The sequence below is a fragment of the Globicephala melas genome, chromosome 12, assembly GCF_963455315.2.
Source record: "Globicephala melas chromosome 12, mGloMel1.2, whole genome shotgun sequence".
Taxonomy (NCBI): Eukaryota; Metazoa; Chordata; class Mammalia; order Artiodactyla; family Delphinidae; genus Globicephala; species Globicephala melas.
Genome location: NC_083325.1, coordinates 45,315,966 through 45,343,510, shown reverse-complemented (window position 1 = coordinate 45,343,510; position 27,545 = coordinate 45,315,966). Strand labels below are relative to the sequence as shown.

Here is a 27,545-nt window from a genome sequence, read left to right as displayed (position 1 = left end):
CTCCATAATGAAAATATTTGAGAAACACTTTATAATATACACTAGTCCATGAAAGGACAAATACAGGATGAACTTAAATTTTCAACTTATATGGTCAAGTGTTTTTCTTCAACCTCCAGACACCTTTCAGAAGAAGTACCCTTAGAATTAAAGCAATGGATCCAATAGTTAATCTGAAAACAGCCTAATAAAGAGAGTATAAAATGCCCCAAAAGTCTGTAAACACAGGAACAATAGTGTATTTATTGTAAAGTTCATCCCATTTTTCCAAATTTTTCAAACTTTTGTAGATTCATTCCCCCTTAGGAATTCATAAAACACAACACCATAAGAAAAATTGTTAGAAGCCCTCCAGGAAAGAAATCTAATTACCATTGCTTAACCCTGTGTTTCCCAAACTTAATTAACTAAGGAACCCTTTTAATCCTGTGTATTATCTATTAACAATGTATAGAATGAGTACTCTATAAAACACACTTTGGAAAACCCCACTCTAAATTTCTTCCAATTATCACATTGCCTTGTGTTAGAAAGGACAAGCACATACTCCTAAAAGGCTTATGAAACTGCCTACTGCTACACTATAAACCCTTTTCCAACAAAACTACCATTTATATGGTGAATAATAAAAAAATAAACTGGAGGATCATAAAACTTTCTCAGCATACCCTGAGCTTCTGCAAAGGATATTAAGAAGGTCTCAGATACATGTACAAGCTCCAGAAACTCAAGCAACTTCGGTGCTCTATGATGACCTTGATTATTATATGTCATTGAGCAAGAAGAGTAGACCCTAAGGCTTAGATAAAACTTTGGTTACAATGTAAACTACATGGACATATGCATGTGTTTCTCTTAACACTTAATACAAATTCTCTTTCAAGCCCTGATGGAGAATTGGAAAAACTCATCAAGTCCTAGAGTAGTCCCTCCCATTTAACATAAATATCAAGAACAAATTGTGACACATTAAGAGATTCCACATTATATAACAGTGAAAATCATAAGACACGGAGAAAGAGGAGAAGTTTAAAAACTAAAAATGCGATGTCTAGACCTTATCTGGAGGCATGTACACTTTCCATCATACTGCTCTGTGAAGTTCAAAAATGTGCACAGAAACAGGCCCAGATAAAAAAACACCTTAAAAGGAAATTCAACATGCTAACAAGGTTTCTTTTAAACATATAGAAATGGGCAAATATCTTGAGACTTTTAGTTTCAATTACCCAACAAAATATCCAACTAACTTAACAGCTGAATCATCAAAAGGCCATATAATAAGTTTTACTGAATGACTTTCAGCCGTCAGCTGAAAATAAAATAAAAACATTAGGTTGTGTCAGGTGTATCCATGTGTGATATGATGACAAGAATGGACACAATTATTTTTACAAAACTAATGGGATAACAATGATTAGTATCAATTAGAAAGACAGACAAAATCAGGTCAGTTAAGCCAGGATCTCTTTCTACATTCATATAGAAAAGGCATTAATATTTATTCAAATTGTCCTGAAATTCTCAACTTCCCTCCTCTTCCACCCATTCCAGTTAAAGGAGTCTTTTTCTTCTATTTTCTCATTTGAGTTGAATTACTCAGCTATGCCCTTGAAAGACTGGCTTCATGTCACTAAAGCTGTTAACTTGTTAGCCCCAAAGGACAAAGAATGCTTTTGTATGATGGTGGAGGAGACAAGACATCTTTCTATCATGCTTTGGAGTGTGAGAAGAGCTAAGGGTCACTGCTTCAAATGGAAGCTTATCCTCTCCAAGGGATACCCAGTAAAAATGTTTCAGAATGCTAATCCTGAGCTAAAAAGTTAAATCAGCTGAATAAAATAATAAAGAAGGGAAAACTTAAAACCCAGAGCCATTATTTATATTTATTATTTTCATCACCTTTTGATATTAATTATACTATTTGTAAAAGCAGATATGTTTACTAGAACATAACAGGCCAACAGTGCAAGGAGGGTCACAAGTATTAAATTTCTAGATCTCTGAGAAATACCAGAAAACATACAAATTAAGAAAACAAAAGTTTTTGACTCATTAATACCTGGAGTCAGTTAAGTGCTGATTAAATCTTTCTACAACAATCTTACGCCAAACTAACATTATTGTAACAACACACCATTGCTATAAAAATGAAATTTCAAAACTTATACCACTAAACTTATCTCATTGTCTATTACCAACTCTGAAAATCTGAATATCTAATAATTAATTTTGGAAAATGGAGTCTTCCAAGTTCCCTGGTATCATTACTGTGACTAAAACGCAAATTCTTATTCATAATTGGTAAATGTAATATAGGAAATTCAAACATCATTTGTTAAGGAGAAACAGCACAAAAAAGTTACTTTTAAATGAAAATTTTAGTCCACGGTCCTTTTTTTTAAAATAGTAATTGTAATTAATTTAATTAATTTTAGGTATGCAACCATAGAGAATCCAAATTTTCAGATGCATACTTAATGAAAGAAATTAAAAATTAATGAATTTTTCAACTTCGATATTTTTCCGCAGACACTGGCTATATTACCCTCTGATATACTAAAACAAAACCTACTGGGAGAATGACAGTTTTCTTGCTTGATCAGCTTTACACCGAGTCCCAAAATAATCAAATGATTTTCACATTACATGTACAGTGATGACATGCAAACTAAGAGCCAGACGTTAGCTTAATAATATAGAGACTAAGAATTTAATTGATGCTCTTTTTTAGATAAATGGAGGATGGCAAAATGACTTTCTTCTCCAGAAATGAAGAGAATTAACCTTGATATTTTTCTGTGTGCCAAAAATTGTGCAATGTACTATATTTTTATACACATTAAATGTGAGCATATGTGATTATGATGCTACCATTGCTTAGATTTATTCCTTTGGGAAATGTTTCCCTGTCAATTAAATTCCCCGCAGAGTAGGTAATAACAGCAAAGATATATCAAAATTAAGTCTACTGCCATGGGCCCAGGCAAACAAAAAGTCAACTGGAAAGACTAGGAGAATGTACCCTCATAAAACAGATATTCTGACATTTTGACTTTTTTCCTTTAGACTAACAAATAGTATTTTCCAGTGACTTTTGTTACTGAAAACCTACCTTACTAATTAAAAATACATTTGGTCCAATTACAAGTTCCCACATGAAAGAAAATATCTGACAAGCCCTTTTAAAGCCACCAAAACAGATTTTAGTTATGCTCTACAGGGCCATTTTACAGAGCAAAATTGCCAAGAGTAGCAAAAAACAAAGTTTGTTACCTCATGTCTGTGACCAAAGACCACCATACACCACACTGTTGCTTCTTTACTTTTAGTTTTCAGCAGTTTGATTATTGGTGAGCATGCTTTTCTTTGGGTTTATCCTATTTTAGTTTGCTGAGCTTCTTAATCTATAAAACTTACATCTTTATCCAATGTTGGGAAGTTTTCGTCCATTATCAGTTCACAACCTCTTTCTCTTCCCTTCTGGACCCTAATGACATGAATGTCAACCCCAGTCATACTGTCTCTCAGGTCCCTGAGGCTCTGTTCCTTTTTGTCCCCCAAGTCGTCATCTTCTCTGTTCTTCTGTCTGGATAATTTATATTGGTCTATCTTCAAGTTGACTCTTTCCTATCAATTCCATTCTGCTATGGAGCTCATATAGTTAATTTTTCATTTCAGATTTTATATTTCTCAGTTTTAAAAAGTCCATTTGGCTCCAGTTTTTATTTCTCAGCTGAAAATATCTACCTTTCCATTTATTTCAAGTGTTTTTACTTCATTAAGCACCATTATAATAGCTGTTTTCAATTATTTAATATTTCCAACATCTAGATCATCTCAGGGTTGACACCTGTTAATTGTCTTTTCCCTCTAAAACTGGTCATATTTTCTGGTTCTTCATATGTCAAGTCATTTTAGACTGTATCCTGGACATTACAAACAGTAACGCTGTGTGTAAACTCTAGGCCTGGGTCCTGTTATAATCTTTTGAATATAATACTGATTGTGTTTGTTTATTTTAGCAGGCATATAACCTAGTTAGGTTTAGACTACAATTTCTTTTTCACCTCTACAGACTGCTGGTTCAGTTCTCAAGCCTTTGCTATGCTGCTTTACGTCTGGCCCCATGAAATGTACCATTCAGGGGCCTGAGACTTGGGTGATAGTTCAAATCTTTTCAATGTCTGTCCTGTGCATTCAAAGCTTGGATGGGCTCTGGACATATGCAGGTTTATACACAGAATTAAGAGAACCCCTTCTCCAGCTCTCTCTTCTCCAGGACTCCCCTCATACGCTCTGTTCCACAGGGTTCTATTTACCTGATTTCTCAGGCCAGAAAAACATTAATTTTAAGGTGTTTCGGGGTTAACAGGGGTACTGCTATGGTTTAATATGTTTAATTTAAATTACACTTATAAGATGATGAGGCATGAGCTTAGGTGCTGTGATCAGGACCAAAAATATTCCTCCAAAAGTAAGATGAACACTAAAACAGATCATTGCTATATTGGACACATAGACATACAACTATACAAAACTATACAAAACCATTACATTCTGATCAAATAAAAAAAAGTTCAGGGGCTTCCCTGGTGGCGCAGTGGTTAAGAATCCGCCTGGCAATGCAGGGGACACGGGTTCGATCCCTGGCTGGGGACGATCCCACATGCTGTGGAGCAACTAAGCCCGTGCGCCACAACTACTGAGCCTGCGCTCTAGAGCCTGCGAGCCACAACTACTGAGCCCACGCGCCAAAACCATTGAAGCCTGCGCCACAACCACTGAAGCTCGCGCGCCTAAAGCCTGTGCTCCACAACAAGAGAAGCCATTGCAATGAGAAGCCTGCACACCTCAACGAAGAGTAGCCCCCGCTCGCCACAGCTAGAGAAAGCCCGCACACTTCAACGGAGACCCAAGGCAACCAAAAATAAATAAAATAAATAAATTTATTAAAAAAAATTCAATTCTGATCTAATAATAAAATACAATGGAGATAGATATGTACAGAGAAAGGTAAATGAATCAACTAAAGTCATCAGTACAGCCCTAGTGAGGTAAACTAAAATAATTAGGGCTCCTCTGTTTATAAAGACAAAACCTAAGGAGGTATACCATGAAATCATGAAAGATATGCATAGAGTGGATCCCAGATATTCAGATTAACCAAAACCCCAGATACTCAGATTAACCAAAACCCCAAATACTCAGAGTACAGTGTATACATAGAAGCTTAAATTCAGAACAAATGAAATGAACTACTATTTTACATAGCAAATATTACAAGATGGTAGAGACTGAAAAGCTTAGCAAATAAGTTTTTGATAAATGTTTAAATTAAGTCATAGCTAGCAATCCATAATAGTGAATTCAGGAAAGCCAATGAAATTTGAGGTAAGCTTGCAAACTCTTTTGCGTCATTAAAAAACAACAGCAACTACCTGCACAACTTAGTCCATTATTGCATGGACAGATTTTACTCAATATGGCTTTTCTTACACATAGCCTTATTCTTATTGTCTATTTAAAAACCTTAGGAGTCTTATAGACAAGTCTTGGCCAGAATCTAATCAATAATCTATCAGTAATTCTTCATTTATTCTACTCACAGCATCATGGCAGATAAGCAAAAGAAATATTTAAAAATATTTTAGGGCTTCCCTGGTGGCACAGTGGTTGAGAGTCCGCCTGCTGATGCAGGGGACACGGATTCGTGCCCCGGTCCGGGAGGATCCCACATGCCACGGAGCGGCTAGGCCCGTGAGTCATGGCCGCTGAGGCTGCGCGTCCGGAGCCTGTGCTCCGCAACGGGAGAGGCCACAACAATGAGAGGCCCGCGTACCGCAAAAAAAAAAAAAAAATTTTAAACTGAGTGTGACCTACAGAAATAAACGCTACATACCAAATACATTAAAAATGCAGGAATATCTAGAAAACTAAAGTTTTATTTTAGGTTCATAACAAGTCTTGTAAATATAAATTTCAAATGATAAATAGCCTGACACAGGGTCAATATCATACTTGACAAAGATATTTTTAACTTTTTTATCTTTTTGCCTCCCAGCTTTACTGAGGTATAACTGACAAATAACATTGTAAGATAGTTAAAGTATATAATGTGGTGATTTGACATACACATACATTGTGAAAACATTCATCACCTCAAATATTTACCTCTTTTTTTTAAGAGCATTTAAGTTGTACTCTTAGCAAATTTCAATTATATAATACAGTCACATTATAACTACAGTCACCACATTATACATTAAATCTTCAGCCCTTATTCATTGTGCAACTTAAAGTTTGTTTTAATTCTTAAATTGTTTTGAAGACCAAGGATATCAGAGAATTCCTGCATTTACTTTAATATATTGAAAGTATGCTCTAAAATTGCTACACCAAAAATATAATCCAGAGCCAAAGAAAGAAGGAAAAAAATCTGACATTATCACCTAATTTTTATTATAGTTTGACTTAACAAGGTGCATCACAGAAGGCTTTTGTTTTTGTCTGGTTTTTGTTTTTAAGTTAAAAATTTAGCTCTAAGACATACTGCTTCACAAAAGAAAGTCATTTGGAAATACATCTCCATATAGTAAAAAAGAATAAAAATACAGCAAATATACATACTCCTTTTGGAAAGCCATACACATGGGAGAACTGAATCCGAAGACGAGGCACATCTGGGCATCTGGGCGGTAGCCAGACTGGAGCAACATTTCTAGGCACTCTTCATGCCCTCCAAACACTGCTGAGTACACAGGACTCACTTTGTTTGGCCCAGTGTCACAGACCCGGTTAGTAAGTGGTATTAACAAGTCCAAGATTCTGCAAATACACAAATTCAGGGGTATATAATGCTTTTATATGTACATAAGTGCAGACATTTCTACAGCACATATTTTGAGTCACCCACTGATTGATTTTAAAAAGTCTTTCTGTCTTCAGTGTACTTTCTATCTACAGTAAATTATTACAAGCTACATACTCTGAAATGTTACACTCATTATTGTTGCTTAATAGAAAGATCCTTAAAGGTATCTGAAGCAGAGCTAAATAACAGTCCCATAAAAGTAAACAGATAACACACAGTCCTTTATTTTTCACGAATTATTTACCTTCCCACCAACAACCACCTTCCTCCCCAAAATTCAAATTTTATATTAGATATTTTAGGATCTAATAAATTTTTTAAAACTTCATTATACTAAATATAAACTTGTTATCAAGAAAACAAGTTATTTTCCTTCATAGAGTAGCAACCAAAGTTTTATTTTTCTAATCAGTAAGAATTTTTTGGGAGGGAGGGAGACGCAAGAGGGAAGAGATATGGGAACATATGTATATGTATAACTGATTCACTTTGTTATAAAGCAGAAACTAACACACCATTGTAAAGCAATTATACCCCAATAAAGATGTTAAAAAAAAAAAAAGAATTTTTTAAGATGGTGAGTGACATGAAATGAATAGTATTGTCATGAGGAAGAAGTCAGAAATTCTGCTAAAATATTGTATTCTCAGAAAAGAAGATGAGCTCTTTAAATATTAAGGCAGATTTATTTAAAAATTAAGAATAAATTAAGAATTGATAACATTCTTTCTCTTTGCTACTTTTCCTTAGGTAAGGTAGGACTAAGATAATATTTAAGGAGAACTTATATTTCACCATGAAGGAAATCATCAGTGACAAACAGAATTCTCAAAATTGAGAACAAATGAGGACAAATTCTCAAGAGGGTTTTGGTATCAATTTAAAGCTCAGAGTATAATTGTACCTAAGATTTATGATTAAATAAACAATCAACAGTTAAGAAAAACATCAAATTTTTAAGCCTAAGTACTTTGTTAAAATAAAGAATCTGTTTAGTGTCTCTCATATGTAATAAATGTGCTAAATTTTTTTAAATGAGTTGGAAAAATTATACTCTTCAACAGGGCACAAACATGATTACAAATATCTTTAAGGAAATAGTAAAATACCATGCCACCTAGTGGCATAATAACCCAATTACAGCATCTGTTTTCCTACTATGTATACATACTAAAGACGAGACCATTTCACTATTACTTTTTAAATTAAATAATACTAACAAGAGCTATAAAATTATTATTGTAGTAGTATAACTCTAAAAACTTTAAATATATATTTAAAAAAACTGTACCAATCTATGTTAAGACAGGCTGCCATATTCTCACAGGTATAACCAGGTTTAATAATTTCTGAGATTCCTGGAACCCCCAATTTCAGGGAGTTCCAACTTTCGTTAATTCTCTCTCTTCAGACAATACCAAAAATTTCATTGGAATTTCTGGCTAAGGAAGAAGAGTAATAGAAGCAGGGGAAAGTACCAAGTTGAATTTGAAATAAGACAAAGAGAAGTCCAGTCAAAGGGTTCAAGATGTGGAGGACTACCCAGTCCACACAGAAGAGATCACAAACTCAAAACATTCCTGGGGCCAAGGAGGTAACAAAAATAAGTTGAATAAAGCCATCAGATCAATACCTAAAGATGCCTGGGACAAAACTGGAAAGGAGTGGGAGAGTACAGCCACAGCTTAAGAAGTCAGAGAGAAGACTTACCCTGAGAAAGCCCCTGGGGCCACTCTGCCTCACACTAGGAAAGGGCAAGACTACGAGTTGCTGGGATTGCAAGGGGGACAAATGTGGGGGGTGGATCTGGTGGATCTAGTCACCCAGCAGATCAGTAGGGAAGGCAATACCAAGGGTTATGCCTGGAGGTAAAGGGTCTGGCCCAGAAGATCTATTTCTATTACCTTTGAATTATGAGACCATTTTTATTTTCCATTTTTAACACTTACTTTGTATGGCCCATTTGTGCGGCTGCATGAATAGGTAACTGCCAATTGTCCTCATTACAGTAAAGATCAGGATCTGCCCCACTGGAAAGCAAAAGCTCCACACATTCTGTGTGGCCCTCTTGAGCAGCAATGAACAAGGGAGTAGCTTTGTCCAAGGCTTGACAATTGACATTTGCACCTAAAATAAACATTTAACATATAACCCTCCTTAATGCAAAAAATAATAATAATAATTAACAAAAATTTCAAAGCAGTTGCCTTAAAAGGGTTTCACAGTACAATAGCTTTTCTTCCTTAGTGGATACTGTTGTTAAAACATATTAATTTTTATAACTTATTGGTAATCATTTACATTGTTTTTACTTTTATGTCAGCATGAAAACAAGTGATTAATATTTTAGAATTCATTTTTAAGCTAAAATAAGAAACTTATTCAATGAAGGATTCATTTCATTCCAACAAGCACTCTGAAGGTCCAGTAAGCAATCATTTAAAAAAGGAAAAATGCGGGCTTCCCTGGTGGCGCGGTGGTTGGGAGTCCGCCTGCCGATGCAGGGGACACGGGTTCGTGCCCCGGTCCGGGAGGATCCCACGTGCCGCGGAGCGGCTGGGCCCATGAGCCATGGCCGCTGGGCCGGCACGTCCGGAGCCTGTGCTCCGCAACGAGAGAGGCCACGACAGTGAGAGGCCCACATAACGCAAAAAAAAAAAAAAAAAAAAAAAAAGGAAAAATGCAAACCATCAAATATGGATAACATTTCTGATCATTACTGGAAGGATAAGAAAAAAATCTAAATTATGAGACTTTACAGATGCCACTAATTGATTCAGGCTAAGATTTGTGAAAAAAAAATTCCAGTAGATATGATATACATGGGGGCTATGCCTTTAAACTAATGTTGACTATACTCTTCATTATATCACTTTTCTTCATGACCAGTGCATGATAAACAGAGCCCACATTAAAAGGAAAAAGGTCTATTTAAATGGGTTTCTAAGCTGATCTTTTTAAGCATAAATCTAATCAATTATTTAGACCCAAGTGTACAAAGATGTGAAAAAGTTTAGTGACCTCAATTTTTGTGAAGGTTTCAAAAATAGCAGACTTCCTCAAACTTTTCTCATTGACAAATAATGTGTTAAGTATGCTAAGTATGGTGTTAATACATGACCATGAGAATTTTTAAATTTCTGGAATACAGCTCAGTGAAAAATCATCATCATCAAGGGGGAAAAGACTCCTTTTTTATTTAAACGGATGTTCCATAAATATACCTTGAATAAACCGAAGCCCTGAAATTGGTAAAAACAATGCAAAACACAAATGGTAACTTAGAGTTTATGGAACTGTCAGAAATTCCAACTGGATATTCAACATGTCTAGATACACAGAATATTCCTGATTTGTACAAGGTGGCTTCACCTACTGTCAGCCTCAGAAAGAAATGAACACTATAACTGAGAAAATACTAAGTCAAAAAAGAAACCTACTTACTTTCTCTTTTAAGCAATGTTTTGTTTTGATTGACAATTTCAATGTATAAGGAAGAATAAGGAACTAGACCTTGTAAGATTACAGGTAGAAAAGTTGGGAAAATGAGAGATAATTCACTGAAAGGAAAGTCACTTTAAAGAGTTAGAAACATGTATAGTTACATTATAAACATACCTACATACCTTTTCAACTTGCCATTCATAACTATTCAGAGAGGAGAAGAAAAAAAGAACAAAGGAAAACAAAACAGGTGCTTAGTGTTCCAGGAGACAGGCTCAGCATGAGGAGTCATTAGCTGCAGTTTAACCTATTTCATTCTAAATATTACCTACACACTAATAACTGGAACTTACAGACTGGAAGTCGCAGAATACATCATGACAGTCCTTGGGAAGGTACAACATAGAAGAAGGAAGATGAGAAATCACAAGTCCTGGATCCAAGTCCTGATTCTGCCAGGGAATACTTTCTAGATCTTTGGCAAGGCACTTAAATGCTCAGAGCCTGGGATTCTTTTTTTTTTTAATTAATTAATTAATTAATTTATTTGGCTGTGTCAGGTCTTAGTTGCAGCATGCAGGTTCTTCTTTAGTTGTGGCATGTGGGCTCCAGAGCACACTGGCTCAGTAGTTGCAGCATGCAGCCTCTCTAGTTGTGGTGCATGGGCTCTGCAGTTGTGGCACACGGGCCCAGATGCCCTGTGGCATGTGGGATCCTAGCTCCTCGACCAGGGATCGAACCCATGTCCCCTGCATTAGAAGGCGGATTCCTAACCACTGGACCACCAGGGGAGTCCCCAAGCCTGGGATTCTTTTTTTTTTTTTTTTTTTTGCGGTACGCGGGCCTCTCACTGTTGTGGCCTCTCCTGTTGCGGAGCACAGGCTCTGGACGTGCAGGCTCAGCGGCCATGGCTCACAGGCCCAGCCGCTCCGCGGCACGTGGGATCTTCCCGGACCGGGGCACGAACCTGCGTCCCCTGCATCGGCAGGCGGACGCTCAACCACTGCGCCACCAGGGAAGCCCCTGGGATTCTTAATACAAAAAAAAAAAAAAAAAAAAGCTTGAACAAATGATTTGGGGGATTCTCTCAACTTTAAACTTTGTTTTGGTAATTTATTAAAAGTTTAGGTATTACAGAAGATATGTGAAAAGTCTAAGTATTAAAAGAAAATTGCGTGGTGGCAAATCTGGTGTATTTCCCATCACTCCTGACTATCCATGCTTCGTCAGGTTAGCAGTGTGAGTGCACACGCAGTGTCTGGAAGAACTGAAAAGCTCTTACATAACAAAAGTTTCTGGTCACAGAAATGTCACACAGAGTAAGAATGCCACCTCAACACCATCCTCTCTGACAATGCTGAATGTGTAATCATTGTCACTGAGAATCCTTTAACAGGCTTCTGTTGCTATTTATTAACATAATAAAGTATAAACATGCTTTGAAATAAATCCATTTAAATATCACACAATTGATCAAAACATACAACTCAAAGGGTTAATATACAAAATAACTATCTAAAAAATTAATTAAGCCTATATTAGTCTTTTTTTTTCTTGTACCCTAGAAAGTTGGAATTGCTCAGGTCCCTATAATAAAGGACAGCACCATCATTTAACTTGCCGATAAACCTGCTTTAATGATAGATCATTATGGTCCTACTCAGATAAATTAATAGTTGCGCAATGTATTATGTTAGTAATAGAGACTTAGTAACCAGGCTTATAAATGAACTTGTATGTACTCTTATTTACCACTAACATAAAAGACCATAAATTCCAGAACCTGATTTATATCTGGTCAAGAATTACTCTTCCTAAGAAGATACAAAGTTAAAACTCATGATCTTAACAGTGTAAAGGCTAATGGATTAGTCTTACCCAATGAATTAGTCTTACCCGATGATATAAGTATGCTCAAGCTTTCTAGCTTGCCATACTGAGCAGCCACAAATAGAGGTGTGATTCCAAAGTCATCCTGGCATTCCTTGTTTGCTCCTTTTTTAAGAAGCAATTTTATGATCTCAGCATTTTCCTAAGGCACAGATTCATATTTTAAATAAGAGAAAACAAAGAAAATAGAAGATATCTTTTTTATTGTTGTGTGTGTGTATATTTTTTATCCTCACTAAAGGAAAAAAGTGTATTGGTGGATGGGAAGAAAGTGTTAAACAATCAGATTATTCTGTACCTTTAGCTAGAACATTAAACATAAACAGATAAAACACTGGGAATCTCTAGGAATTATAATCCTTATAAAATCCTGCAAAATTAGTTTGCAAGTACAAGCACTAAGATGTCATCACAGTTTCTAAACACAGTGCTATAAATAAAATAAGCCATTGCTATCAATTTATATCCCAAATATTCTGATGGTCTCTTAACTATGCTATCAACATTTGAAAAACTTAGATAATCCCTGCAGCCCAAAGCTACTAGAACTACTAGAGCAGTTGGCTTATTCAGAATGACGTTAGCATTTAGACTGCCTTTTCTGTACTGCACTAACCATCATAAATCACAGGCAAGCAGGAAGCAAAAACTGTATTGAACTGTCATTTTAAAAGGGTAAAACACACAATTTACAAGGAAATGAAATAATAAATTCAGAGTTTACCTGAAAAGTAGCCTGGTGCAAGGTGTTCCATCCACACATAGAATGGGATCCATTAACATTTGCTCCATATCGAAGTAGCAGCCTTAACACATCTATCTGTCCATTTTCAACAGCTGCAATACAACAGTCAAAAAAATTATTGTCAGTAAAAAGCCATGTTTGTAGGACTGGGCACTTCGGTGATGTTACCATCACTTATTCAGCTTCGAACTCACAATACTGTGATCATTCCTATCAACAAATCAAAACATATATGTACTCCTTATGCAATTCCAAAACATTTATCACAATTGTCTTAGCCCAAACCCATTAATATATACATTCTTTTGGTACACATATAAAATTATTTTCAATTGTATCTTAAAAGATACAAAGGAAATGGAAGCAGGAGGCAAACATATTCTCTTTGATAATGGAGATAATATGTGTTTCTATTTTGTTAAAAATGCAATTGGGAGGGGGATGGGATAAATGGGTCAGAAGAAACAGCAGCAGTGTGGAGAAACAGTCTCAAAAGAATTGAAAGGTTGGCTATTACCATCTGATCACAAATGACAATAGTAAATGACAAGCAAACTGAAAGCACAATACTGCAAGTCTGCATCTTAGATATTTTTACCATAATAAACAACAATCATTGTTAAAATGATGTTCTTATATCAACCAATGAAAATTTAGTAGAATCTGTTTCACATCCCATTCATACATCATTATCAGTGACTGCTGGCAAAAATCACTCCATAGCCAAAAGCCTGAGTTGAAGATTATCAGGTTGTCAGTGGTGATATATGAAACAGAGTTTAGATAAGTTTGTTTCCATTAATTAGGGAGACCTTCTAAAAATGAAAGTCGAAAAAATTTGTTTTGATTATTAAATACGCTATAGAAATCAGACAGAGAGAAAATTTTTAATATCATAAATACATTAAGATATCTGATGTCTGCATCTCTAGTGAAAAAAATTTCTCAATGGCAAAATGGCATTTTTACAGCTCTTGCTAATTATTTCAAAATAAGGCAAATGGTTAAGTAATGGTTAATCGTTAAGAAATAGTGGTTTAGGGACTTCCCTGGTGGCACAGTGGTTAAGAATCCACCTGCAAATGCAGGGGACACAGGTCCAAGCCCTGGTCCAGGAAGATCCCACATGCTGCGGAGCAACTAAGCCCATACGGCACAACTACTGAGCCTGCGCTCTACAGCCACAACTACTGAGCCTGTGTGCCACAACTACTGAAGCCCGCGCACCTATAACCCGTGCTCCGCAATAGGAGAAGCCACTGTAATGAGAAGCCCACACACCACAACGAAGAGTTGCCCCCGCTCACCACAACTAGAGAAAGCCTGCGCACAGCAACAAAGACCCAACACAGCCAAAAATAAAATATTAAATAAATAAATAAACCTTTAAAAAAAAAGAAATAGTGGTTTAGAAAAGTGTATTTACAGCTTACATCCTACTACCAAAGCCTCTCCTTTGGAAGAGTTGGGTTAACTTCTTTGTCCTTATATAATAAGTTACCAAATTGGAGACAGAGTGGGAACCATACTGTGACCAAGTATATTATACTTCAATGAAAGTTATATAAAAAAAAAACCCAGACTCGAACTTACTATTTGTTTGCCTCCTTATCATTAGTAAAGTACGCTTGAGGAGAGAAACTGTGTTCCGTTCCCCTTACGTGCCCAGTGCCAATCGCAAACAGAAGACAGGCAATAAATAAGCACTGACTCAGGAAATGAAAAATAAATGTCTAAAATAAAATATGATTTTCTTTTTAAGAATTCATTCCTCTCCAAACAGAACAGCCTTCAGAACTATACTTCTGGATATGACAAAATAACTGGTACTAAACTAGCCATCATAAGAGTGGGAAATATACATAAAGCAACTTTTTCTAGCATTAAACCATGGGTAAAAGACTGGTTCCTAAGGAAAGGGAAACCCCCCATGATCACCCCAGCTTTCTGCCTGGGGACATTTCTGGATTATGGTGCAATGAGCTGAAGTCCAAGCACAGTAAGGATAAGGTTGAAGAAAGAATACTCCAAGCAGAGGAAATGGTCCAAGCAGAGTGAAGCAGTCCGCTGAGCTAAGGAGGAAAATATCAGAGTTTAAGCAGTTGAAATCGGTGGGGCAAACCCCAAGAGAAAAGAGAACTGTGTGGAGGGGAGGCCCCACTGTGGAAGTTCTCCAAGAATCCTTGCCTGAGGTCTGGGCTACAAATGTACAAGGCAAGATGAAGCTTACCAGAGAACTGCTAAAGGGTTAAGAATGGAACAGAGGTAAGCAGAAGACAGTGCTGAGGGGCAATGGAACTCCTAGGAGTTCTGGCCCAGTCAGAGTGGTGAAACCACACTGATACTTTGATAGCTTGTTAACACTCTGGGCATCCAACTGAGACACCCAAAAGGCAGAGCCCTAGGAATAAAGACCACATCTGAGACTAAGGCCTACTCTAGACCTGCTCTAAGGAAGCCTAAAATAAGCCCTGATCAGGAAGGAGGCAGAGGCTGGGAACTGAGTCCTCCTGGGAGTTAGATCTGGGAAATACCTTATGCTCTCAACAAAGCATAAAACCAAACCTAAACAAGTTCAAGGTCATAAGCCAGCAAATAATCTACCTATTATTTAAAAAACAGAAAAAACTCACTATTCTCAGAGGATAAGAGAATTCAAGTCTGTGACATCCTATTCACAATGCCCAGTATACAAGTCAGAAAGCAGTGAGCAGAAACTGATCCCAAGATGGCCCAGACATTGGATTTAACAGATTAACTAATGTAGCTACTATAAATATGCTTTAAAACTTTAAGGAAAATATGTTCAACGATTTTACTTTTTTTGTTTGTTTGTTTGTTTTTTTGCAGTACGCAGGCCTCTCACTGTTGTGGCCTCTCCTGCTGCGGAGCACAGGCTCCGGACGCGCAGACTCAGCGGCCATGGCCCACGGGACCAGCCGCGCCGCTGCATGTGGGATCTTCCCGGACCGGGGCACAAACCCGTGTCTGCCGCATCAGCAGGCTGACTCTCAACCACTGCGCCACCAGGGAAGCCCCAAAGATTTTACTTTTAATATCTATGGTATACACACAGCATACACAGAGAATCTGAGTAATGAAACTTTTTTAAAAAAAAGAACCAACTGGAAATTCCAGAACTGAAAAAAGAAATGGATGGGCTTAAAAGAAGATCAGAGATGGTAGAAGAGTGGATGAACTTGAAGACATCAATATAAATCAACCAGGGACTTCCCTGGCGGTCCAGTGGTTAAGACTCCACGCTACCACTTCAGGGGGCATGGGTTCGATCCCTGGTTGGGGAACTAAGATCCTGCATGCCACACAGCATGGCCAAAAAAAGAAAGAAGGAAAATAAAACAAAAAACAAAAACATATATATATGTATATCATCCTATCTGAAGAACTGAGAGAGGAAAAAAAAAGACTACAGGAAAATCAACTGTACACATCAAACAGTCCAGCATACATTAATTGGAGACCCAGAAGGAGAAGAGAGTAAAAACTGGGCAGCAAAAAATACATTTGAAGAGAAAAAAATGCCTGAAATTTTCCAAAATTTGATTTAAAAAACAAAAACAAAAGCCACATTGACTTACAAATCCCAGAAATTCAGTAAACCACAGTGCTTTGGAAGAAGTCAGTATACTTATGACTTCACATTCTATGTAAATTAAGGATGATTATATAAACATACCTGACAGCTCTGTGGAAGAATTTAAATCATTATAAAAGCAGCTGCAAACAACAAGCCATTGAAATCAACTTAGCTATAATAATAGTTTAATTTTTTTTCCAGGGCTCTTATTTGCATTTGAAATAAAATCTACCATTTTACCAAGTCCTTTAAGACTCTGCAATAGTTAAATAATTAATCCAATCATTCAACAGTGCCAGGGACTGTACTAAGCACAAGGGGCATAGCAAGCAACCAGACTTACAAAGTAGTTGCCTTCGTGGAACTTCCATTCTAGTGGGAGAGACAGATAATAAACAAGTACACAGATAAAGGAAATAAGTTCTGATAAAAGAAACTGTGAAATTGTTTTTTGTGGGGAAAAAAGTGAAAGAAATTAACAAGGTAAAGTAAAGAGCAGTGACCGAGTATGAGAGTGCTATGTTAGAAAAGAGGATAGAGGTCATCTCTTTGAAACAGAGACCTCTGAACAGAGAAATGAGAGATAAGCAGTAAGCCATGCAAAGAGGTGGAAGAAGAGTACTCCAAACAGGAAATAAGAAGTGTAAAGGCAGTGAAGTACAAAAGAGCTGAGTATGTTTGGAATAGCCAAGATGGCCAGTGTGACTGAAGTGAAGTCAAGGAAAGGAAATAAAGCAAGAGAGGTAGAAAGAAGCCAAATTTTGTAAGCCTTGGCAAAAAGTTAGCTTTTTTTTTTTTTTAAAGGAAAAAATGAATTTGTAGTTGGAGCTACTCCTAGAAGCACAGCTCATCACCTGCTCGTTCAGGACATAAATCCTGAGGAGCTGAGTGATCTGCCCAAAGTCACAGAGCCAGAGCCCAGGCTTCCTAGTTAGTCAGGACTCCCTCAACTATACCTGGTAATATTAACAAGAATAGGAGTCAGCAAACTGTTTCTGTAAAGGGCCAGAAAATACAGACAGTCCCCAACTTAAGATGGTCTGACAACAATTTTTCGACTTTACAGCAGTGCAAAAGGGATACACATTCGGGAGAAACTGTACTTCAAATTTTGATATTTTCCTGGGCTAGCAATATGTGGTATGATCATCTCTCACAACGCTGGGCAGTGGCAGCAAGCTGCAGCTCCCAGTCAGCCACAAAATCATGAGGATAAACAGCTGATATACTCACAACCATTCTATACCCATACAACCATTCTGTTTTTCACTTTCAATATAGTTTCAATAAATTACACGAGATATTCAACACTTTATTATAAAATAAGCTTTGTGTTAGATGACTGTGCCTAACGTAAGGCACAATGTAGGCTAATGTAAGTGTTCTGAGCACATATAAGGTAGGCTAGACTAAACGATGATGTTTGGTAGGCTAGGTGTATTAAGTGCATTCTTGACTTACAACATTTTCAGCTTACAATGGGCTTATTGGGATGTAACCCCATCCTAAGTTGAGGAAAATCTGTACTCTATTACATCTAGTTTCTCTGGTTCAACATTATGCTTGTAAAATTTATCAATATTGTTGCCTCTAGCTGCAGATCATTCTTCTTCATTGCTGTGTAGTAATCCATTGTGTAAATAGAACACAATTTATTTACCTGTTCTATTGCTGGCAGATGCTCTTTGGATAGCTTCCTGTTTGGGGCTGTAATAGAGTGCTACAAGAAGACTATTATAGTACTTCTTTTTTTTTTTTTTTTTTTTGTCGTACGCGGGCCTCTCACTGTTGTGGCCTCTCCCGTTGCGGAGCACAGGCTCCGGACGCACAGGCTCAGCGGCCATGGCTCACGGACCCAGCCACGCCACGGCATGTGGGATCTTCCCGGACCGGGGCACGAACCCGTGTCCCTGCATCAGCAGGCGGACTCTCGACCACTGTGCCACCAGGGAAGCCCTCTAGTACGTCTTTTACTGAACACTGATACACATTACTGTTGACTATATGCCTAGGAATGGAATTGCTGGGACAGAGAGTATGTATATACTCAGCTTTAGTAAGTTCTTCCAAACCGTTTTTCAAAGTGGCTATACCAACTTCACACTCCCATCAGTAATCTATCTTCTGGTTGCTTCACATCCTCATAAACACTTGGCACTTTCAATCTTTTTCTTTTTAGCCGTTCTGGTAGGTGTGTAGTGTTTACTCTTACCTTAATCATCAGTCACTTCAAATTCTCTTTGGAAGTAGTTGAGATACGAATAAATAAACAAAATATAACATTGTCTTTATCCTGAGCTCCTTTGGGACTCACTAGCCTGGGAGTACAAGTGAAGTTATGTTAAACTGTAAACTAAAATTTCAAATCCTGACATTGGGGTTACAGAAGAAACAAGCTGATAACAGCTATAGCTGGCTGACGGTACAAAGGAGTTCACTATATTATGTTCTCTACTTTTGTATATATTTTAAATGTTTCACAATAAAAGTTTTTAGTATTTTTCACCAGTTCATGGCCCCACTTGCATAATATGGAAGCTGTATCTCCTGACAAATTCTACCCCACTAAGGACTTCTGATCTCCTAAATAATCCTGTCATCTTCTCTGAGACACCTTCCTGATGTCCACAGTTGTAAAGGCCACTTGAAGGTTATAACTGGCACAGTGTCAATGAGAATGATGTCACCCAAGCCATAGGTGCCATTTATTTCCCAATTCTGAATATGCAAGATGCCAAAGTGATGCTGGTTTCCCTGCAGTGCCCACTGTATAGGCAACATGCTACATCTGAGCAGCAGCGGAGAAGATGCCCTGTTCCCAACCTAACCCACAACATGCTCTGTCACCGAGCTTCCTACAGAGCAGGGCTGCTCATATCCCTGCGCCTCTCAGAGGTGCTCATGGAAACGGATCCTTCACCTTCCGCCTTCAGCTCCTCTCACTACAGGGCTCAAATATGAATCCCGGAAGCTGGAAAACCAGGCTGTTCTTCCACCCTTGTCTCCCAGAAGCCCCTCTACCACCCAGTTACTCAAATAAAAATCTCCTCCTGAAAACCATTCATTTTGCTCCTGAATTTGCCACCTACTTATTCATGACACAAGTGCTCAGGCATCTCAGACATATCTGAATTATAATTTAGGATCACAAGATGATGCCCTAACTCTAGTGGAAAGAACACAGATAGTGTAGTCAGGCACTCTGTCCAGCTGTGAGCAAGTTAGTCTCTCAACCTCATTACACATATAAAATAAGGATAATCTACTTACCTATGGGCTTTTAGTTGATTGAATAATTAATATAAGTGAATATAGTAGGTGCTCAATAAATGTTCCTTCTTTCTCTCCCTCAGTCTCCCTTACCCCTTTCCTGATATATAACTGGTCAACTTCTTTTCCTAATAAACTCCACAAATAGGATACTCAGAAGGTTAGCTTTTCAATCATGAGGAGTTAGGCCATAATTACAGTTCCCTCAATACTAATACAACTCTCTGACTAAACTCATATTGGTCACCTTCACTCCATGCACCCAAAGGACTGCCTCTTCCCTTTGCAGGATCAATCCTTTTGTCCAACAACCCGATTAACTGCAACCATCATTCAGCACTACAAGAAGTGCATATCCAGGTTCCCTCCTAAGTGAGAGTGCAGACCCTCAGGTTTACCCAATTTATTGTCCAATTTACTTCCTCCATGATAATTACCCACAAACCAGTCTTATTAGTTTAAATAAATGTTTATGTTTATCTTTCCTCCTCCACAGCCATACTGATCTTGTCTTACAAACATATACACTATTTCCCATCCTCAAAAAAGGAATCCAAAGCCCATAATCCTCTATCTTTCCATGGCCACCACCTGTATTCACTTGCCAGATTTTTCTCTCTTCCAAAAAACAGAACTAGGTCTATAGGCAGATGCTGCTTATACAGAACTTTTATGCTCTTTCTTTTCCTTCCACTTCTTGTCCAAGTTTGCAGAGACCTAAAGACATTTCCTTAGACTGGAGCGTGAGTCTGATAATCACCTAATCAACCATGGATAATGAGGGAAATTCAGCTGCAATTTCTACCATCCCACTGATAAGCAAGCTGATTGGCTAAGCTGGTGTTTCTTTGCTCCCTCACCTCTCTACATGGGACCCATCTAGTACCGCACGCTACAGCAAAGGAGGCCAACATTTCAAGGATAGAAGAGGACTACAGCTCAGTTAAGGGTATACAAAGAGCTGCGCTCTCTGATACAGAAGCCAGTAGCCATATGTGGCTATTTAAATCTAATTAATTAAAATTAAATTAAATGAAAATTTGAGTACCTCAATCAAACTAGCTTCATTTGAAGTGCTCAAGAGCCACACTTGGCTAGTGACTGGACGGTACAGATTTAGGACACTTCCAAATTCTATTGGACGGCTCTGGTCTAGAGTTTAGAATTTAACTAAATTGGAATTTAACCTAGAATACTAGGCATATCTATCTCCAAGATACACGCCTGGCAATGAGGACAGGGAGCCAGGCCATTAGTTGTGGCTCCTATGGTTTGGGGCAGGTGTTCAAGGACAGAAAGGAAATGAGTAATTCTGGAACCTGGAAAAGTACTGTGGATTCCCAGAGAGAAAAAGAAAGCAGAATCATAGGATCTGGTATTACACTGGCATTGAACAGAGACCAGAGCCCAAGGATAAAGAATAAACATGAAATAAAACACCCCATTTGGAAGACAGAGCTCAAAGTGTCTGGGGTACACACAAAGATGGGAGAAAGGCTTTCCTCCCTTCAATCCAAACAGGTATTGTCTGTAAGACTCTAGCTGAGACAGCAGAAAAGAAAAAACAGAAGCTCTGATGGCAGGGACACTGCCCCTCCCACAACAGGTCAGGTTATTGTGCTGAAGAAACCTGTAACATCAAAAGTCTAACAAAGTAAAAATGATATGAGAACATCATTACCTGCAATAATTTCTAGGGAGACATTTATATTTTTGAAGAAACACATCTTTCCATTTCCTATATTTAAGAGGGAAAAAGAAGTAATCTGGGATAACATAACCTGAATAACAAAATATTGTTGAAAAGGAGAAATCAAGGAAGTAGAAGCAGCTGCTGACCCACATATAACTTCTAACCAAAATCAAAACTCAGTTGAGGCATGTAGCACACTGAGTGCAGTCACAAGCCCCACATGAAGATTTCATGAAGACATGGACTTAACATAGGATTCTCATCTGGGAGAAATATGGCAGAGCTATACATACATGTAAGTAATAAATCTAACTAGGATTACTAAACTCTAACTAAAAATAGTAAACAATGATCATTATTTAATGCAGCACTCATTAAACAATAAATTTCTAAAGGAGGGATTTTTTAAAACGTAATTATCCTATTGAATACTCTTTTGGAAAAATGCCTAATGTGACTATGTGTTTTAGGGAATTACCGTAGACAAGTTCTGTACCAAATGCAAATTGCAGTGAGCTGAGTTTTACATCTATAAGCTAGAATATACTCTTTCATCTTGAGGCTCAGATTGTGACAGTAGTTCTACTGAGAAACATCACAGTCAGCAAGGCTGTAATGAACAGTTTAACCACAGGCTGTCCATCTCCTCTAGTTATAGCAACAGGTTGGTGATTTCTGAGGGCCTCAGAGATCACCTACGTATTCTATTAGTACATTTGATTTATATATGAATTTTTAACTGTATCTATGCTTCTTAAATTCTACATGTACTCTATTCTCCATTATGCACTTCATTTTCCTCTACAATTCACTGAAAATAATCTTTCCATTGTATATCTAACTTGAATAAAACTTTTTTCCCTACCTCTTTCACAAAGCAAAAAAGAATGTTCGTAGCCATTTTATCTACTGTGTATTTCTTTGGTCCTGTGGTTACACTGACACCTGGTGGCACTAGAAAAGAAACTAGACTGCAATGACAAGTGATTTTTTTTTCTAGTGTTTTGAATTTATTCTATGTCACCTCAGATTTTATGTTTTTCTAAGACTACCTATACCCAGGACAGGAGAACTATTAAAGTACTATACTAACTCCACTGACAGCATATGTTAGTTTCAACTTTTTACTCCAACAAAGTGACTGGCAAGGATGGAGAATTATTTCAAGAATGTCACTGGGTAAGTAGGACTACCCACAGTTATTTATTGCATAATTAAATTTTATAATCAGAATGGTTATAAAGTAAGGCTTTCCCATCAAAGACATATATCATAATTTCAAACCACTCTCCCTATATATACAGATATATTTCTATAATGTGTCTTGGCCATGAATCCTTAGTCTGAAATGTAGTATTTGATTGCTACTTAGAAAAATTTTTTCTAAAACTGTAATGAAAAGTTACACTTCTTTCTTACAAAGGACCTCGTGTCTGCTCAACGACTAACAATCTTAAAGATGTATACTGATGGTAAAAACCATGACCAAATGGACAAAATTCATTATGTTAGGAATATAACAGAAAGATTGTGGTCAGTACCCCAATCTAATTCTACATGTTGCCAATGACATGTCTCTGTTTCTGACAGAAAGAAGTCAAATGGGCAATAAGACATCAGAGATCATATCCAGAAAAACACATCTTTCAATCACATGAAAGTCTTAGAAGACAAAAACCTTATCATTTTTCCATATGTCTCCCCACCAACAGAGTCAAGAGAAACGTTTGATTTAGATAGCTGAGCTAGAAAAGTGAATTCTACCACTTTCTGTAATTATCCAATTCACGTTTTTGAAGTACTCATATAGCAGTAGTTTCCTTATAGGAGCCACCTCTGTATGATCTCCACAGTATGGCTTAGAGAAACAGATCATTACACTGCGGAGTCCCTATCAAAGAAAAAGTATGTGGCAAAACATCCCTCATCCCAAGGACCACTCCAGTGTTTAGGACCCTGCACTCTCACTGCCAAGGGCCTGGGTTCAATCCATAGTTGAGGAACTAAGATACCACAAGCTGCAGTGTGGCACGGCCAAAAAGTAAATTAATTCATTAATTTAATTTAATTAATTATTCAATTATGAACATGCAAGAACTCAAGGAACATTATTCCCATGGGTCCTTTCAGAGGACTCTGTTAAAGGAAGAATTTAGTTAACCAAACAAGACTGGAAAAACCATGGCAAAATAACTGATGATAAACTTCTAAGCTACTGAACCACATAACTATAAGAATAAAATAAAATGAAGGTATTAAGATGCCAAAATAGGATACAAAATGTTATTTCCACTGACGACGTTAATACAATATAACTAACAAAATTTGGCAAAGGACAGAAAAAAGAAAAAGAGTTACACAGGAGAATACAGGGATATTGATTTCTTCATTTTTAAAAGCCAGAAGTTTAATTCTATCAATCAAACGTGACTAATAAAATGACAGATAGCGTAAATACATTTAATTATACGAAGGTAACACAAGAAAGATAATAAATATACTAGCTTCAAACTGCTTATCTTAAGGAATGAAAAGATACAGTCTTAAAGCACTGAAGAGTATGATATAAAATAATAAAAAGTTACATCAAGAAAGTAAATAGAACATGAAATTAACATTTTTAAAATGTAACTTTTTAGTGAACAGCCATACTTCAGACCTGAGAAAACTCAAACTCCTATTTTCAAGAACATGTCCGCAAATAAAAATGCTTAAGTTATAATCCTTAAGGAAGATGATTAATCTTTCCATTGAAAGATCTAAAAATAACTCCAAAGATTAAGTTTAATTAATATAATACATATTAAATATACGAATGCTACACCTCAAAGTTCATAGCACCTCAAAAAATAACTCTATAAATGATCACTAATCCATGAAAATACTAGTGAAAAGTGAAATACAAGTTGGTTTGTTCAACTCTGGAATATATCAACAGAGTCAGAGTTAAAGGATAGGCCACACGAGCTAAAGTATGACATATTTTACAATTCAATATTGAAATAGGCGGCCTCACATAACACTGCTTATAAAAAACTTTGTTCCTAATAAACATTACAGCTATGTTTAACGTTGAAGTTTACACAGACTAAGCAGAGACTCAGAAGAACAAAAAATGAAAAATAATCCATCAAAAGCCAAAACAGCATGCTGTGCAGTTCTCATAGAAATTGTTCTGTGAGGTCGCACTGGGTTGGATTTGAGCCTCCAATTTATCAGTGCTGTTTTAAATACAGCAAAATAAAAAGAAAATCTATTTCCTATATAATCAGCTATATTTTCACTTAAATCTACTATATTTATAAATAATGGTATTCATATTTCCAAAGCAGTTTTTACAAATCTATCCTTAGAATATTTACTGTGTATGCATTTATAAGGCAAGGGAAGGGGAGTGGAGAGAGAAGACAACAGTAAAGAAAGGAAATAAGAGGTAGACTCCTTGTTAAACATAAACTTTAAATTGCATGTTAGCAAATGATGTTCTATAAGAACAATTTTCACGTGGAAAGATACGGAGGAGAAGTTTCCTGAATTTGTGGGATTTTCTCATTTTAATTCTTACTGTCATTGAACTGAAAAGCTTCCTTCTAAACTCCATTTTATGAAAATCTTGGTGAGTTCTGTGTAGGAAAGATATTCCCATTATAAACAGTGGAGTAGTAAAATTTCTTACTGTCTGCATTTAGCCTTTAGTTCAATCATAATGACACACCACTGATGTTGATGACTTTTGCAGTCACCTGAAAGTTTCCATAGTTCTGTATTCATTTTCTATCCCTTCATCCCCCAGTTTAGGTGTTAACTGGGCCACAGGATAGGTACTACAACATGCAAGGGAATATAGCTTCCCTAGCGGGGAGGGGTAACATACTCCAAAGTTTCAGCAATGAACAGTTTGGAAAGATAAAGCTACAGATGGGGAAGGAAGCTATACTAGACAGGCAGTCCCCCTTTCTCACTTTAAGTCCAGGTGGTCCAACCACTCTTCCTTACCTAGAGATTATCATCTATAGCTTGGTGCAAACCTTGAAGTGTTCTGGATTTTGTTTTAATAAAAAAACCTCTTCCATTATAGATGGAAACACAGATCACTATGGTTATTTAAAAGAGGGAGAAATATACAGGTAAGTAAAGCACATTGCTAAAGTTTGTCATATTATTTATGGGTCAGAGCAGACACTAGAGCCCACAACACCTAACTAAACAAAACACCTAACTGAAGAGTCACATATCCATTCTTTGTCACTATGTTTTTGAAAAAGCTCAGCCTGCCCTTTTCCTTTTCTCTTCCTTTTTAAAAAGTACTCTACTTCCGGGCTTCACTGGTGGTACAGTGGTTGAGAATCTGCCTGCCAATGCAGGGGACACGGGTTCGAGCCCTGGCCTGGGAAGATCCCACATGCCGCAGAGCAACTAGGCCCGTGAGCCACAACTACTGAGCCTGCGCGTCTGGAGCTTGTGCTCCGCAACAAGAGAGGCCACGACAGTGAGAGGCCCGCCCACCGCAACTAGAGAAAGCCCTCGCACAGAAACTAAGACCAAACACAGCCAAAAATAAATAAATAAATAAATAAATAAACAAAAAACCCCTCTACTTCCAAACAAGGACCTAATACAATTGATACAGTACTTGAGCATGCTGAGTACTCTATGTACTATATATCCTTGGGCTTAAACTCTCTGCTTGAGTCAAAATATTTTTTGTATTAGCCAATACAAAACATAATTAGGATGGTAGTTTGCTGCCAAAGAAACTAAATAAATCCTATTACTAAAAATAAGTGATTTAAACTTTTTCACTGGTGTGAATTATCCTGGCAACTCTTCCTTCATTAACATAAAAAACAGCAAGTATATCCTGAAATATAAATCACTAAAAACTCTGCATCTCTAATTTTCTCCAAATAGTTATATAATAAGTAAGCACGATGCTGAATTTAGTAAATGGGACTATTATATTTTGAAACTGTAAACTAAGTGATCAAGCTAGCATTTCTCAAATAGTCCCATGGAATATTAATGTTTTTTGAGATAGTCCCCCTAAGTGTTCCACAAATAAAAATAATATTAAGGTCAAATACATTTCAAAATGCTGGATTAAAGTTAACATAAGTGATATTTAAAAAAAATAAGTGATATTTTATAAGAAGCTATTTCAGAGACCTTCATTCTTTCATTCAACAAATAATTTACTGCATGCCTACCATATACCAGACACTGATCTGAGTTTGGGAGTTACAACAGTGAACAAGATAAATAAAATCCCTGCTCTCATGCAACATTCTTTCTAGTGAGAGGAGTCAATAAACAAAGTAGCAAATAAATAAAATAATTGCAGCCAGTGATAAGAACTATGAAAATACTAAAACAGGATAACATAGAGTACAGAGGATACTGCAGACTAGGTGGACACATAAAGCTACATGGCTACTAATTTTTGTTTTTCTACACTGGGGAATACAGAACATAGCATTTCCCAAACATATGTTGATCAGGAATACTTCTGTCAATGAACATCTATTAATAGCTCACTGAATCAATTCAGGAAATGCTATTCTAACTAATACACAGACAGTAGAAAGATCAAAACTTAAATACAGAACTTCTGATCCTAAATACAGTGTTTTCACACTTCCTCATCTGTGATAGTAGAAATAATAATAGTACATATGTCATAGAATCATGGTGAAAATTAAACAAGGTAATTCATGTAAAACATCTGACACAGGGTTTGGTACACATTCTCTGCTTAATAAATTTTGCTGTTACTATTAATACAGTACTCTGCACATGATATCTTCCTCTGTCATCCCAGGGTGACTTATTTTTCCCTCTTTTAATACATTGAACACGTTATTTCTAACTCTTTTACAGGACTTAATCCTTTTGTTCACGCCTCTATGTTAGATTCCTTGAAGATAACAACTAGAATAGAGATTGCACTTAGCACGGCTTCAGTGAAAGCTTAAGCTTACTATGTAGTTGTACAGAATATCTGAAGTGGGTTAAATGTGGATGTGGTACAAAA

At 36.9% G+C, this 27,545-nt stretch overlaps 1 protein-coding gene across 10 annotated transcripts in view; it reads right to left on the bottom strand.

Moving 5' to 3' along the window:
• Positions 1-27,545, bottom strand: part of ASB3 (ankyrin repeat and SOCS box containing 3) — a 151,296-nt gene that overhangs the window by 24,810 nt on the left and 98,941 nt on the right. For all 10 annotated transcript variants that reach the window (XR_009566129.2, XR_009566128.1, XR_009566130.1 and 7 more), the window contains 4 exons: positions 12,933-13,045; positions 12,215-12,350; positions 8,824-9,001; positions 6,631-6,828 (listed from right to left, as the gene is read on the bottom strand). Coding sequence is in view for 7 of the 10 variants with exons in the window: in XM_060309202.1 (XP_060165185.1) it covers positions 6,631-6,828; positions 8,824-9,001; positions 12,215-12,350; positions 12,933-13,045 (625 nt within the window). In the remaining 3 variants the exon portion in view is untranslated. The remainder of the gene's footprint in view (positions 1-6,630; positions 6,829-8,823; positions 9,002-12,214; positions 12,351-12,932; positions 13,046-27,545) is intronic.